Genomic DNA, 12,882 nt, shown 5'->3' with positions numbered 1-12,882 from the left:
TTGGACGCCACCTTCCCGGTTTTTCTTGCAAGAGCGTGGTGGCCATTTTGGTTGTTGTGATCCTGTGTGATTTATCACCACTGTTTCCCATCCCCCCCCCCCAAAAAAAAAATGCTTTTTCAGGCACAGCACCCAAAAATGCATACTTTGGAATGTTTCATGAGATGGCAGTCCTGAAAAAACATTTTTTTAGGGGAAATCACGCCATGAAATCACCAGAGATAATGACAACAAAAATGGCCACCATTCTCTAGCAATAAAAAAAATGAGATGTCCCGGTTTTTCCAGGACACTTGTAGGGTAACTCTGTACATATATAAAGCTCTGTTCAGACCTTGATATGAGCATAGGAAGATCCAGGGCATAACCCTTTACTTTTGCATGCAAAGCTTGTGATCTGCCACTGAACTTCAACCCTTTCTTTTCAAATCCTTCCCCAAATCTCTCAAAACATGCCTTATTCAAAATGTTAATATTACAAAAAGAAGATATTTCTGTCTGTTCTAATATAGCTACAACCAACAACAAACGGTGTCCATTTTTCTCCCAACTTCAGGAGGGAGCTGGATCCATTTCTTCTGTGTTAACTTGTTTATTAATTTGTCCATATCACCAATCTACCAAAACGTTCATGAGCCTATTCTTTGATTCCTGAAAATACAGGCCTTTTCCAGTATGGAGGAAGCACAATCCTGACTGCTAGCCAACAGTTAAATAAGAAGCCTAGAAGCAGAGGATTAATTTTCGTACAAAACACTGAATAACACAGTCAACAGATCCAAACTCAGCCTGCCTCCAGGTATTTGGAAATGGCCTCTGAAAACAGGGGACAATTTATCTGAAGAGAATCACCTTAGCGCTACAATTGCCAAAGTCTGTCCAGACCCTAGAACAATGTCTATTGTAGCATGCCTCCTCCGATCCTGCACCCAGTGCTGAGACACTGTTTGTTGTATTCTAGTTATGCTACTGACGTGCATTGTCTGCTTTTAAGATGGCCAGGGTAGTGAATGCAAAAACCTGGAAAGAAAAGCACAGTTCAAATAAAGTAGTACTGATAAGGAACTTAGGGGAACATTTTGGAATGATAAAATTAGCAAAGTTGAAAAAGCAAGAAAATGCCAAGGAATGTTTAAACTGAAGAAACCCAGGGTTAATACAGGCAGACTCATTGTAGACAGCATTTATAAGGAGTGTCTAGAATTTATAAGATATCTTGCAAACAGACAAAATAACAATAGTAAATATTACCATATTTTTTCTGTGTATAAGACTAGGTTTTTTAACCAAAAAATTAGGTTTGAAATTGGGGCTCATCTTATACATGGGTAGTGCTGAGGGGTGTTTTCTTAATTTTGAGGGGTGTCTTATACATGGGGGCATCTTATACACAGAAAAATATGGTAATTAACTTTCACCAATGAAAAATATTTTCAGAGGTGCACACAGTGCATTTAGGCCAACATGTAGTTTGGCCCACAGAAGGATTCACCACAGCAGCAGCTGATGGAAAGAAGGAAATGGCAGCACAAGGAATCACACTGGGACAGAACAGGCAGACTCTCCTCTGAATTTGCACTCAATTTTTTTGTTTTTATGCTGCTTTTCAGAGGAAGGAGCCCTCTCGGCAGCTCACAATCTGTGTCATCGAACAATTTTTAAAAACGATTAATTTACAGTCAGCAGCACAAAACACATCCTGGTTGGTCCAGCCCAGCAATCCAGATAAAACTAATTCAACAATTACTCCTGGGTCCAACAATCTAACCACTACACCACAAATGGCTATTCTGGTTTGCAGCCTGAAAACAGGACGACCTCTAGCAGCCAGTGCTGGCTGGTGGCTGATGGGACTTGTAGTCCAAACCATCTGGAAGGCCTCAAGTTGCGTGAAGGCTGCTCTCTCTATAAATATGACTTTCAGAACTCAAGTTAAAGCTGAACAAGAGTAACATTTCATTGCAGCAAGTTCCAGGTTACAAATTAACTTTGCTGGCACTGCATGCTCAGGGTCTTAACCCCACATGTCGCAGCAGGAAATGGATCCTGTTTTTCTTCTCTGCAAACATTCGATACTATTTCTTAGTATTTTCAGCCCAGAAAATTGTATTATATATAGATCACAAGTTGGAAATGCATGGAGGAAGGAGGGTGATTGGATGGGGTAGAATTAACCAGATTCTAAGCAATTCAGACAGGTCCCTCTCTGCTTTTTTGAGGGTTGGAAGGGCAAAACTTTACAACGATATTAATGAATATACAAAACCAATGAAAGTTGAACATAAAACATTGCATCATCATTATATTACAATCCTCCCTCCCTCCAAGGAGATCTGAGCAATACATACTGTTCTCACTCATCCCATTTAATCCCCACGGCAACCCTGTGAAGTACAATAGACTAAGAGTGAATGACAGTCACCCTACACAGTAGCTGGCAGCATGGTGGGGCAGAGGCACTTACCAGACCTCCCTGCAGGAGTGTCACTGCTGCTTACCTGGAGAGAGAGGTGGCAGGTAGCAGCAAGGCAGGCATGGTGCAAACACACCATGCCAAGACAATCCAGTGCTCCTGCTGGTGCATTTGCACCATGCTTCTCTCTCGGTAAGCGGCAGTGACTCACCTGCCAGGTGGTCAGGTAAGAATATAGCCATTGCAGCTAGTATCCATTGATTGATAGCCTTTAATTCCCAGAGTGAGTTTAATAGCTAAACAGGGATTTGAACCCAGATCCAGCACTGGCTCAAAGTACGAAAATCTATGGCTGCATATGAGTCAAACTGTAAACTATAATCTCCAGGCAGAGACCTGTTGTCTTAAATTTGGTAAAGTGTTGTCCACATAGTTGATTCTATATATATAAATATTACATTACACTATGAACCTAGAAATCCCACTTCAAATCTTGCTTCTGGCACACTAATCAGCTTCAGGTCAAGCTACCTTCTCAACCTCAGCCCCTCAACAGTAAGACTGACCTACCTCTCAGGGTTGGTGTAACACTCAGAAGGCACTGAGGTAAACTTTTTTTTGCAGCTAGGAAAGAAATGCACTGAAAAGTGTGGGATCGATGAGAGCATAGGTGCCAGTTCCCTGGGGGCCCAAGCACCCACACATTTCCCCATGAAGAGGCCAGGCACCCACAAATTTTGGTCATGCACACTGCATGGCACCCACAGTCGCAGAGCTAAGCTAGCACTCCTGAATGAGAGATTAATGGGAAGACCTATAAACACCCAGCAAGCAAATCAGGATGAATGTAAACAGGTCACCAGGAGAGCCTCTAGTGGAATTATGCACGTTAGTTTAAAACTTTTGTGGGAAGAAAATGTCACCTTCCTCCTCAATACGACTCTCTCTTTTCTTGGAGGTTTTAAAGCAGCGGTTGGATGGCAACCTGTCATGGATGCTTTAGTTGAGATTCCTGCATTGCAGGGGGCTGGACTGGATGACCCTCGGGGTCCCTTCCAACTCTGCAGTTCTATGGTGCTATGACTCTCAGTCACCCTTCCCCCAAGTAATGCAAACGGTGGCTTCTTCCCCTCCTTGGCAGACCCTGTAACAGAGGCACCTGCGGCAGGCATTCAGCAAAGCCACTTAACATTCCATACCTGTGCAAAGGCCACTCCATTTTCAGCTGAACACTCCCTTCCTCTTGTGTGCTGGATCCATTTCTACAGAGAAGACAGGAATTCACTGAGCCACGTAAGGTGGTCAAACCACACACCCCACCCCAAGTCCAACCAGCAAACATACTTTGGGCTATAACTATATTCAGTCAGTCCTCTCAAACATCTCTTGTTTAAAGCCACTGGTGTGTATTCAAAAGGGCTCGGTTTCATATTCTGTGGTGCCTTTCTCTGAAGCCATGTCCAAACAGATGCAAATGGTGCTGTTTCTTAAACAGATTTTTATACCTTCCTTTCACCAACAGTCTCTGGGGAGCATCTTAAGACTATTACTTGACAGCAGAGGCCCTCTATAGCCTCCTATGCAAGCTTTGTTTGAAGGACGGGTGAGGAGGTGATAACTTGCAATGAAGGCTACCAAATCTTAAAGGGAGGGGCAGTTAAATTTGTCTTGAACAAAGTTAGGCCTCAAAGCCTGTCAATCACTTCCTCCTCAGGCTTAGGGAAATAAAACTTCACCACATAAATTCCTGTCAGCTGTGCATAGGAGCCCTGTCAGTTTATTATTATTATTTAAAGGAAGCAACCTTCAACTGTCTCTGCAATGCAAATGGTGGGACTGGAGGACCCACATTTGGACAACTTTTGGGAGGGCCTCGGTGCCACAACCTGCCAGCCATGCCACAGTCTTTGAGCTGGACACTCCTTGCCTGCTGAGTGAAGGTGACCAGGAGACAGAAGTTCCAGGGCAGGAAAGAGGGAAGGCCTGCCTCCTCTGAGGGGAAAAGGGCCAGAGGAAGGTGCTGAAGGAAATTGCAGATAAAAGCTTGATATCAAAAGCTTTATTAACAATGAGAATGGAAAGGAAGGGCATAAGAGAAAGAAACATGTGACTCAGGGGCAGGGCCTGGATTAAGACTTTTAGAGGCCCTCATCACTGAAAAGATTACGGTGCCCTTCTCTTTCTAATTCAAAATGAAAACCATTTAAAAGAGGGGAGGAGTATGTTGTGGAAGGCTAGCAAATGGCTTTCTCACAATGGCTACCTCAATGCTTTTTTAAAAAATCAAATAATTTCAAAAGAAAACCCTCATTTTGTGTAGGTTTTGCTGGTGTTTAGGTGTGATGCACATGCATTGTTTGCTTACTTATTTAAGATACTTCTGTATGAAATGCATTTCAAAGTATAAGTATAGGAACGCAGAATAAAAACCACCAACCAAGAAATAAAATACAAAATAATGCATCATAAAATTAATACAGCAACTAAAAGCAAAGCCTAAAGTGCCTTCTCAGATGTGCAATAAAAACATTGAAAATAATCAAAACCACTGTTAAAGTGTTTAAACCAAAATAACACTGGAAACCACTTCATTTCAAACTACACTCAGCTGCCCCACAAGCAAAGTTTTTGGGTGACGGATAGGAGACCCAACCCGCAACAAGTCCCCTAGCGGCCAGGTGCAAAATTGGGGAGGCTTCTGCACCTTTAATAGTTGCATAGCACAATTTCAGCTTGCTTGCTGAAATTCCCTTTTGCATCTGCCCCCACCCCATGCTGTTAGATTTCAGCTTCTCCCCCCACACCCCCTGCATCCCTGACCATTGGCCAGGCTGTCTGGGGCTGATGAGTGTTGGAACCCAACATCTGGAGGGCAAAATCTGGAGCTGCCCCACCCCTGCTATAAACTATGCAAAGGCTGTCCATTTGTGAAATGCAATCCTAAGCATGATTACTCTGAAGTAAGGCTCATAGTTCTGCCTTACAGGATCTGTCTGCAAGGAGGTATAAGATCCCAGCCTTATAGCTTCATTTGGGGGCTGTTTCGCTCACAGCAGCAATGAGGTTTTTACTTCTGCATAGAATTGAGAGCCAGTATTGGGTAGTGGTAGCCTAACCCACCTCACAGGGTTGTTGTGAGGGTGAAATGAGGAGAGGGAGAACGAACCACTTGCAAGACCTTGAGTTCCTTGGTGCAAAAGGCAGGATATAAATGTAACAGAACTTAAAAACAAACAAACAGAAAACGGTTGCAGCTTTAAACAAGTAAAGATTTCAAAATAATGGGATCTGTGCCCAGGTGACACAAACCGGCAGGTAACTAGCGAGAGAGGGAAGGGCTGAACACAAGATATTGAGGACGGAAGTCTTGCGAGCGAATATATCCTGGGGGCGTCCACTGTGCCTTTAGAAACGAATTGTAGCAGGAGTGTTGCATTCCACTTGCTGATAAAAGACTCCTAAAAAAAAACAACCCTCAGAAAGCAGGTTAAGGCACTTCCTGGAATCAGAATTAAAACTGAGGGAGGAGGAGAAAAGGGAGTTTCCCTTCTGATCTCTCTTTCTCTCCCAGTCAGGAGCAAACACCAGCCCACACCAATCAGGTAAGCTCAGCCAGGCGTTGATTTCTCCCTAGGTCCCTCCCCTATACCTTTTCCAAAGGCCCAATGGCCTTGCCCCTTTGGGAGATTGACTAGGGTCACATGGTCTCACTCATGGGCAGGTAACTTAGGAAGAAGAGGAGAAGAAAAAGATTTTTTCCCCCTCCTTGATTAACCAAAGCTGGGTTTCCTGCCATGATGTCAGAAGGAGAGAAGCCTACCGCTTGTTAATTTCATCCCCCAGTCTGACCTAGGAAGTAAGAGAAGCACCTCATCAAGGCAGGTACAACTGCAAAACAGAATCTCTCCTTAAATAATTTATTTTGGTCTTAGCTACCTCTCCCTGCCCCCCCTTCCCCATAGTTCTGGCTCTTCTAATATTGTCCTTTTTAATCTCCACTTTGATCACTTGGAGGAAAGGGGCAACCCTTTATTTGTGGGGGTTTGTGTTGGGTTTGTTTTATACTCGATCTCTCTCTCTCTTTCTCTCCCTTATTTTTTCCCCTTTGTTTTGTTGTTCTTTTGTTTTTTACCTCTGCTTTTGATTGTAGCTGTTTCCCCCCCTGTGGTCATGACGGCTGCTTCTCCGCACAGTGACTCTCTGGTGGTCTTGTTTGGGGCAACAGCTGGTGCATATGGGGCTAAGCTGGGTTCCGATGAGAGGGAACTAATTCTCTTGGTGTGGCAAGTTGTGGATCTACACAGCAAGAAGGTATGGCTTCCCAAACTCTTGGTACAAAGTTGGGTGACGTGCAAAAAGGAAATGAGAAAACAGCAAATGCAGACCTACCCAAACTTGCCTGAGAGTAACATTCCCTCTCTCCCCCCCACCCTCCACTCCAAAGCTGAGAAGGGCTAAGTATCCCTCTTCTCCAAAAATCTCCGTAGGTGGGGGAGCAACTTAAATAGTTTGACCACCTACGTACATACACATATGCACTCTTATGAAATGGGGAACTCACTTGCTTCAAAATTGTCCTTAAAATTGATTGATGGAGGGGAAAATCTAGACTACAAAAGTGTTATCTCCCCCACTCCAGCTAATTTTTATCTGTTAGGCTTTAAATGCCAAAAGCTTTTGCTTCTTCTAGAAGTTGAGCCTTTTCCTCATTTGGGGTATTTGGTGTGTGTTGTGTATTTTTTTATTTTATTTTAAATCAGGCCTGCATGTTGCTTCTGGGACCTATCGCTTTATATGGGAATCGAACCCAGGGAGGGGGACTTTCTGTGTGCATTAAGAGCAACTTGGTCAAATCTCATTCCCTCCCCGCCTTCATTCTTACACCCTATGTCAAATATTAATAGCTATTTAACAAGCAAAAAAGCTGCCCAGTTGTCAATATGGCTGACCCCCTTAATGAGAGTGTTGCAGGGTGACCTGATTGCCCATGAAAACCAGCCAGTTCTGATGGGATAAACATAACTCCTCTCATCAGGATTATATAAGAATTGCAGCCAAGTCCCTTTTTCAGGGGAAGGGAGCAAGTCTCCCGAGGAAGAGAGCAACCAAGGAGTGAACAAAATCTTGGATTTTGTGAAATTGGCAAAATCTAACCTTTTTAAAGAAATTATAAGGCAGATTCCCTTAAACCATTGTGCTTTTCTTTTAACACACATGCATGTGTGCATACCACCCTGTTCCATTTTCTTACTTTTTCTTCTCCCTCCAACCCCCCCCCCCCCATTCCCACTTTGTTAAATATTTTCAGTTAGGGACACTGCACAAATGCTTGGTGAAGGCCGACAATTTGGAGCTGAGCGATGAATGTGGAGAGGTGACGGGCTTAACCCCTGAAGGCCTGAGCAAAGCTGAGCCACTGGATCGAGTTCTCCAGCAGGTGAGGGCAGCTGAGGGTTAATGTTAATGCAGAGAGCAGGATTCTGACTGATGCAACAAGGCAAATAGACTTGCTTTTGACTTTCGCTTTGAAATCCACTCTGCGGACCAGTTATTCACAGCAGCAATATTGCAAGCATGGTTTGTCCTGCCAGTAAGGCCTGCTCTGTTTATTCACCACATGCTTGCACATTTCTGATTATTGTCTCCAGTGACTTCTAGCTGAACGATGACAAGTATTGAATCTGGTGCTGTTAATAACCAGAGTGTTCGCCATGAGAGCCAGGAAGTCCCAGGTTGTAATTTCACCTTTGCCTTGAATTCCCTAAATGGCCTTAGACTATCTGTACCCCCACCCCAAAAATAACTACTATGCTTATGTGTTAACACACTCTGAAATCTCAAACGTGGTGTCTAAACGCAAAGTATAATGTTGACTATAACCTGAGGTTATTTGGTCTCATTCAGTGGCTCATTCAAACATGCCACTCGGTGCTTGATGTTGCCCTCATCCAGGGACAAATGTGAACTCGCCATGGGAATTTGTGTGTGGGTGACATATTCTGGCAGCTTTGGTTTTGAAAGCCTCTTGACAAAAGTCCAGTAGCACACAGGTCTAAAACAATCACAGATTGCTTGTACAGCCAGGTTAGCCCTCTTAATGCAATGTGGTAAGGCTGTTCCTATGGGCTTTGGGCAGTGATGTAGTCTGGACATGACACTTTAAATGCTGATCTACTTGTCCAGTAAAAATAAAATAAAGAAAACAATAAATGATGGAGCCTCAAGAGCCTCTTTCCCCCAAATAACAAAGATAAATTGAATAGAGAAATATTTAAATAGGATCCCTAATGGGGTTCCGGTGAAATTGAGGATGATGGGGGGCGTGGAATTATTCAGAATATGGTAAAAAGACAGAAAGTTGTCACCAAAAGGGCCGTGCCTATACACAACTTGGACAGCAAGCCGAACTGGTTTGTTAATGTAACAAGTTAGGGAAAACAACTGGTAACCCTGAGGGTGGGGGGCCGGAGTATGTCAACAGTGGAATTTGCTGCCAAGGAGTGTGGTGGAGTCTCCTTCTTTGGAGGTCTTTAAGCAGAGGCTTGACAACCATATGTCAGGAGTGCTCTGATGGTGTTTCCTGCTTGGTTGAGGAAGCCTGATATATAATACTTTATGTATTCTTTTAAGCAGTTCTGTAAATGAAGGGTAGACTGAAGGGCAGGGAGTTTGCCCACACATTCAGATTTACTCAACGAGTTCTGTGGGATTTGAACATGGATGTAACTATCTAGCTCTGTTTTCTTACATTTTCATCCCATCTTTCTCCAACCTCGAGGCCCAGTGCAGCATACATGGAAGTCCTGTGTAGTCTCCTATCCATGGCCAAATCAAGACCTGCTTAACTTCAGCAAGGTGGTGGCCAAACTCATATATATTCTCCATGCAGGGACAGTTTTCCATCTAGGGAGAAAGGCTTGGGGCATTAAGACTTTTTTTTCGTCCTGAAATTAGTTGTATATGGAGTTCATGAGTGGTACAGTTCTGTGCATTCTCTCCCCCCACGCTCCCCAGTACCCAGCCAAACTGCAGCATCACGTACTGTCCTTTCTGTATGTTGCTGTTAACGTGGCAAGAGAGTTTGTTGATTCACTTTTCAAAACATCCAAAGGTGTTTTGCCTTTACTTTTTCATATATGTGTATGTGTGGGTCTTATGCTTTTGAGCAACCTGGAGTCAAATGGAAAAATACAACGCCATAGCTTTTTTTTGGAATGTATGGAACTGGTTCTTCATATCTCATTAGAATTGCTGGTTGAGTGTGTTTGTGGGGAAAACTTGCTTAGGCTGTGGAACAGGTTAGTGTGTTGCCACTTCTGGTGACAGGGATCGGCCCAGTAAGTAATGAGCAATGTATTTCGGTGTTGCTGTGATTTTGCCCTACATTGAATCATACTTAGTTTTAATTATGAGTACAGCAGACTCTGGGTAGGGCAGGGGGAATGAAGTATTTTTGCAAAAGAAATCATTAGGCGTGGTGTATCCTCCCCCCCCCCTTCTCCTCTCTTCGCTCTCCCCGGGTAGATTTCATGCAAGACCAGTTAAGACTGTAAAGTGACTTTTCAGTAGTTTGGAAATAGCTCTGAGACAAACGTTACATACTGCAAGTTCAATCTTGTCCTTCGTCTTGCAACCAAAGACATCTGGAACAGCTTAGCTAAGTACACTTCGCTGTTCATCTTTTTTTTAAAAAAGTGACACACTATAATTATGCTCAATACTTCTATGTGATTGTATCCTATCATCACAAATTGCAAGTTAGATGTAGCTACTGCAGCACATGCACAGAGGACATGCTACTGCCTCTGTCTAGGTGTGGTTGATGCTTCTTGGTCAAATGAAGGAGGATGCCTTGGGTGAGGCAGAGAATTTTGAGTTAAAGGATATCCACCTGAAACTCTCACTGGTTCTTAGAAATCTCGCCTCTATATCTTGTCCTGTTTTAAGACACAGCAATTTGAACATTTATTTGAACTAAGGAATCTTCTAGTCCTCAAGACCCGAAAGCATGGTTTCAGTGTTCCATCAATGCTACAATTCAGATGTGGTGCATTTCAGCCCATGCTAGTTCCTGCTGGCCCATGCAGTTGATGGAACCAGGGCTGCTCGTTTGGATCCCCAGAGTGACTTATCCTCTGATTATTTATAGAAGAAAACTTGTAATATTCCAATCCTCACTGTCCCACCACTACCAACCCTCTCTCTTGCTGTCACACCTTGCTGAAAGTTCTGCTCCTCCTCCTTAAAGCCTTTTGTTTACTCTGTGGTCACTGGTCTTCCACCAACTTTAAAAGCCAGCAGGGTGTGTTCTTGTTAAGAGAAATACTAGAAAAGGCATCTTGTAGGACAACTTGCCTTATCAATTACGAAATGTACCTTGGCAGCTGTGGTGTGTGAAATGGCCTTGCAGCATGCACATACATTTGCAAGTGTATTACAGATAAGTTGCACCCACACCCCACTCTTAGGTTTAACTTATAAAGGCTCTGAAGAGGAAGTTGAATCCTGAAAAACAGCAAATCAAGAAAAACTAAATTGGTGCCATTTCCTAAATACACACACATACACAGACAGACACACACTGGAAGCCAAAAATGGGTGATTTACCCCCCCCCCCCAAATAGGGATTATGCCTGCTAAAGTGGGGCACTTGAGGTGTTTGTGTGCTTGGGGAAAAGTGGGGGCTACAGTACAGTGGTACCTCGGGTTAAGTACTTAATTCATTCCAGAGGTCCATACTTAACCTGAAACTGTTCTTAACCTGAAGCACCACTTTAGCTAATGGGGCCTCCTGCTGCTGCTGCGCCGCCGGAGCACGATTTCTGTTCTCATCCTGAAGCAAAGTTATTAACCTGAAGCACTATTTCTGGGTTAGCGGAGTCTGTAACCTGAAGCGTATGTAACCCGAAGCACCACTATATTGAACTTGGGGAGTTGCCACTGAGCCCACACCCTTTAAAATTGCAGAAATAAGCTGGAAAGGCAAGGAGATTGTTACTTTTGAGCTAACTACATATAAATATATTCACTCCCAGTGATTTAAAACATTCTGTTAAGTATCCTGTGCAATTGAGGTTCAGAAGTTCTGTCTTGCTTAGCAGAACTTACAAAGCTGCCTTATCAGAACACAGATCCATATGGTAGTGGCAGCAGAACTCTGGGATTTCGGACAGGGATCTTCCCCAGATCTCCCTGGAGTTGCTAGGGATTGAACCTGGGACCATGTCCATGCATAGCAGATGCTCTGCCACTGAGCTGTGGCTCTTCCCAGATTTGAGCAGGGAAAGATTTCAGTAGATGGGGGTGAGAATCCCAGCAAGATTTGAAAGTCTTGTCCTTCAAACTCTAGTCAAGATTAAATTGCAAAAAGCAGCACAGTTTCAGAGCATTTGTTGTGGCTGCTTTTCATAAGCAGAGCTGTTGGCTCACACCAAAGGCTCATCTAGTCTAGCACCCTCCTTCCCACACTGCAGTGGCCAATCTCATGCCTCTGGGATACCCACTAGCAGGACGTCAAGAAGGCAAGAGCCCTTTCTTGTCGTTGCTTTCCAGCAACTAGTATTTGGAAGCACACTGCTCTGGAACTTGGAGGTTTTGTTTGGCTATCATGACTAATAGCCACTGGTAAGCACATTCCTGGAGGATAAAGAGGACGCCCTTTTAAATACATCTAAGCTACCGGCTGTCACCAATAAAGTGCAACAGGTAATTCCTGCTCTGTAATTCAGCCTCCCTCAAGCTGGTGCTCTCTAGATGTTTTGGATTATGACTCCCATCAGGGGCAGTTAGAACATCTGGGAGGCACACTAGGTTGAGAAAAGCTGTCATAATTACATGAAAGTCATCCGCTAAGGAAAACCACCCTCTGCTTCTTTTGAAAATGCAAAGGGATTCTTGTGTCACATTGCAACCCACGGTTCAGTGTGACATGCACACTCATAAAGGTCTCCACGGCCATCATTTGAACTTGAGCCATCAGACAATGCTAAAACAATGCTGATGGTAGAGTTGGAGCTAGTTGCAACTGGCAGTTGCTGGTGTTTGCTGCAGGAATCTTTACCCAATATCCAGGAAGGCCAAAATGAGGAGTTGACACATGCCTGGAAAATATGCAAATATAGAGCAGCAGTTGACTAACCTGAACCCAGATGTTGATGACCTACAAAGCCCATGAATTAGACCATTGAGCATGCTATCTGAGGTTGATGGGAGTTTGCCCAGTGACATCTAGACAGCATTGTTTCCTTCCTTTGTCTTGACCTTCTTATAGAAAATAGCACTGTTTCAGAGTCAGAAGATCAGCAACCTGTTTGAAGCATAGGAAGCTGCCTTGATCCTGAGTTGGCCCATTAGTCCATCTTTCTTAGGTCAATTCTAGACAACCTGCTTATTGAGCAGTAATCAAACTCCCAACAATCCCAGCCAGCATGGCCAATGAACAAGTTGTCCAGCAACAGTTTTGGTGTGCT

At 43.8% G+C, this 12,882-nt stretch overlaps 1 protein-coding gene across 3 annotated transcripts in view; it reads left to right on the top strand.

The window, feature by feature from the left end:
* The first annotated feature begins 6,067 nt into the window (after positions 1-6,067).
* Positions 6,068-12,882, top strand: part of ESRP2 (epithelial splicing regulatory protein 2) — a 49,893-nt gene continuing 43,078 nt past the window's right edge. Inside the window, exons 1-3 of one of the 3 annotated variants that reach the window (XM_083452674.1) lie at positions 6,068-6,295; positions 6,564-6,724; positions 7,722-7,850. In XM_083452674.1, coding sequence (XP_083308800.1) covers positions 6,584-6,724; positions 7,722-7,850 — 270 coding nt within the window. In that variant the 5' untranslated portion in view covers positions 6,068-6,295; positions 6,564-6,583. The remainder of the gene's footprint in view (positions 6,296-6,563; positions 6,725-7,721; positions 7,851-12,882) is intronic. The other 2 variants (XM_083452676.1, XM_083452675.1) reach the window with 2 other exon arrangements.

Source organism: Podarcis tiliguerta (assembly GCF_965153285.1).
Source record: "Podarcis tiliguerta genome assembly, chromosome: 8".
In the NCBI taxonomy this organism is placed as follows: Eukaryota; Metazoa; Chordata; class Lepidosauria; order Squamata; family Lacertidae; genus Podarcis; species Podarcis tiliguerta.
This window is presented reverse-complemented; position numbering and strand designations above follow the sequence as displayed.